General features: G+C 34.1%; 1 protein-coding gene across 1 annotated transcript; it reads left to right on the top strand.

The window, feature by feature from the left end:
• Positions 1846 to 2433, top strand: LOC109329352. Its single transcript, XM_019563022.1, has one exon. It carries the CDS (start codon positions 1846 to 1848, stop codon positions 2431 to 2433), a length of 588 nt encoding a protein of 195 aa, XP_019418567.1.

Here is a 3629-nt window from a genome sequence, read left to right as displayed (position 1 = left end):
TATTATCTTTATTATAATATAATGAGTTGTTTGTGTAGTTAATGAATATTTTCATGTCTCCATATTAAACTTTGTGATCGTATGATTTATATGTTACAATATGTATGATTTCATGAATTTGTGATAATATGATATGTGTTTTTGACTATGTTATTATTTTGATCATTTGTTTCTCGATTATAGTATTTATATTTAAAATTCATAATACATGTAAACAGTGATGAATCTAAGACCTATGAGTAAGGTGTGCAACATATATTAAAAATTAAAATAATAAATATCATATATATATATATATAAATAAATGAAAACATTAATATCAAAATCACAAAATTTAAATATATGGCTAATCAAATAAATTACATATTCTATATGAATTAACGTGAATGTTGTTGAACATTTTTCGCTCAATATAAGTCACTCGACAATAATTCATACATATCTCATTCAATTATAGAACATATTTTCATAATCTTTTTAGCTTAAAACTCTCTTTCTATGGTTATTGTGACAACAACCATCACAAATAAAATATAATTTAATAAAAATAAAGCATAATAGAAACAATAAAATTACTCATTACAAAGATTTAAAGAATAAATAAAAATAACGAAGCAAATAAAGAATAAAAACAATGAAATAACATTTAAAGGTAATGATTAGAAACATTAAAATGAAAATAATGATAAACATAAAATGAAAATATAAAAAAAAGACAAATAGTTTTATTCATAGGCACTAAATAGAAACAATGAAATGGAAATAATGTTAAGATAATGGAAAAAAAATGAAACACATAATAGAAAGTGTGTTCATTAAAACAAATTAAAGTTATACTTATGCCCAATGCATCCGAAGGCTTATGCTTCCAATACAAGACCTTAAATTCGTGCATCCAACACAGACATGCTCACACTTGTGTGTCAAACACAAAGTATGAGGACATTATATCACATGTTTAGACCTATGTGTTGAAAGCATGATGTCATCAAATAAAAATAATATCACAACTTTAATGTTTCTTTTCTTGTGGACACTGTCATGACCAAACATCCTAAATAAATCATATTTATTGCTCTTCATATATGCATGAGGCATGAGTATTTGTTCGCATTGATTATCTCATTATATTTATTGCATTAAATTCAAGTTTATGGTAAGAGAAACCATGCATAGCTGATATATTTTTTTGCACAGAAAAGCAACATTTTTCTTAACTAGAAAAGGAATTAACTGATATTACGTACATACAAATTAAAGCTTAACATTCTTTTTTAAAGGACAACTCTTCAATCAGTCAACAACAAAGTGTAGCGTATCAATGCACTTTGAAAAACAAATCGATGCATTAAATTCTATCTATCAACGTGCAAAATTCTTCTCAGGAGGATACAATCAATGTAACCGGTCATACCATGAATACCATTTAAAGAATAAGATCCTTGAAGTGACTAAAGACTCGAGTAGAATATCCACTATAAATACTAAAGATTTCAACACCAACAACAACTTGGCAACTCATAATGAATATACATATCTAGTGTTGAAAACAGAAAATATTTCAAAAGTTAGGTAGTTGCTGAACTTGCTATTTGTAGAAAGTAGTTAGTTGAAGTAGTTACTCTTGCCTATAAATAGAAAGGCTTTGTTATTCAAAGTATTAATACAATTATACAATACAATTCAATTCTATCTTCTATTCTCCTCATCTTTGTCATTCTTCTCTAACAAAACTAGTATCAAGAGCTTTGGTTGTTGCTGAAAAAAATGGGTCTAACTAATGGTAGTTTCCCTACAAATCTCCCCATTTTCGACGGCAAGAACTAGAACAAATGGAGTGTTCAGATGAAAGTGATATTTGCATATCAAGAAGTCAGAGAAGTGGTTGAAGAAGGCTATCCTGAACTTGCAGAGGGTGCCATACATGCACTAAGAGTTGTGCACAGGGAAAACAAGAAGAAAGACAACAAGGCCATGTTCTTCCTTCATCAATGCGTCGACAATGCGCATTTTGAGAAGATTGCATCGGTGACAAATTCACGTGAAGCATGGCAGATTCTTGAGAAGTGCAACGAAGGTGCAAATCAACTGAAGAAGGTTCGTTTACAAACCTTAAGGCGTCAATACGAGCTGATGCAGATGGAGGTCAATGAGAAGGTAGGAGAGTTCTTCAATCATGTAATTGCTCTAACAAACCTGATGAAAGCCTCTAGTGAAATAATAACGGATCAAACCATTGTTGAAAAAATTCTTTGCACTTTAGCTCCAAAATTTGATCACATTGTTGTGGCTATAGAAGAATCAAAGAACCTAGCTATACTAAAAGTGGAAGAATTGCAGGGATCCTTAGAGGCACATGAGCAACGTATGTTGGAAAGATCGAGTGAAAGATCTCAGGATCAGGTTCTTCAGGCTCAAACCTGGAAAAGATGAGCTTTCTCTAGCAAAAAGGAAATCGAGGAAGAGGAAGGTTCAGACATTACAGAAGCAATTCAATGAATTATGGGAAACAATCTCAGAATTATGAAGAAGGTGACCACTCAGAACCATCCACAAGAAGAGGGGGTTCACAAAATTAGAGAGGAGGTAAAAGAAAGTTTGATAGTGATAAGTGCCAAACATACCTAAACACCTAAAAATCATACACTTTTATGGCACTTACCTTAAGCATAATTGAGAAAAACCAACTTAAAACAATACTTTTTGTATAAAATATCACAATTTGGTATATTTGTGTTTGTATTGACTTTTTATGTATTTTTTAGGAAAAAAGATGAAGAAAAAAAAAGAGAAAAGATTCATGGTCAAAAAGTAACAAAAGTCAAGAAAATCAAGGTGCTCAACCAGGCAGCTGAGCGTGGAACAAGCCCCGCTGAGCTGACCTGCCTGACCTAGCCACATGCCTGACTTGGCCACCTTCCTGACCTGGACCAAATTGCTCAACCAGGCAGCTGAGCGGACATGCTTAGCCGCTCAGCCTAACACCAGACTAGGCCTGGCACAGTCAGAAATATGCTTGACATGGTCAGACACGATCTTGGCACAAGCCAAGCTGCTGAACAAGCTGCTCAGCGGTCAAACCAAGCTGCTCAGCGGAGAACCAAACTCCTGGCCACATCACCAAGCCACGTCCCAGTCAACACGGTCAGAAGCTGCTGAATAAGCAGCTCAGCGGGGAAGCAGGTGTGTTGGGCGGTGCTTACCAGACTTGACTTAACCATCAAGCAAACCATGAAGTCATCCATGACCTCACCTCAAGTAGCCCACCATAGGCTTTTCAGAAGTAGCTCACAATAGTTGGTCTCCTATCCCACAACTAGCTTTGGTGAGTCATGCACAAGGAGGTGACTAAGCTACTTGGTCAAGGGACCAAACCCATGCTGAAGGGTTTGGTCAGCTGCTGAGCAGTCCAGCTCAACGGTTAGGATGTAGGCCTATAAATAGAGGTCATTTCATTCGAGCAAAAAGAGATGATAATTGAGCATTTCTTCACTAAATTCTCTCAAAAAACACTCGAAGGCAGAATTCTCTCATTTAGGAATTCTTTATTAGTTTAGAATTTTCATTTTCAAGTAATTTTTGTAATTTGTAGTTTAGAATTCAAGAGGAGAAAATGAGAAGGCAAATGA

Source organism: Lupinus angustifolius, chromosome LG16 (genome assembly GCF_001865875.1).
Source record: "Lupinus angustifolius cultivar Tanjil chromosome LG16, LupAngTanjil_v1.0, whole genome shotgun sequence".
NCBI lineage: Eukaryota > Viridiplantae > Streptophyta > Magnoliopsida > Fabales > Fabaceae > Lupinus > Lupinus angustifolius.
This window is presented reverse-complemented; position numbering and strand designations above follow the sequence as displayed.

Bases quoted from the DNA above. Each gene is read 5' to 3' on its own strand.
- LOC109329352 (XM_019563022.1), top strand. From the start codon at position 1,846: ATGAAAGTGATATTTGCATATCAAGAAGTCAGAGAAGTGGTTGAAGAA.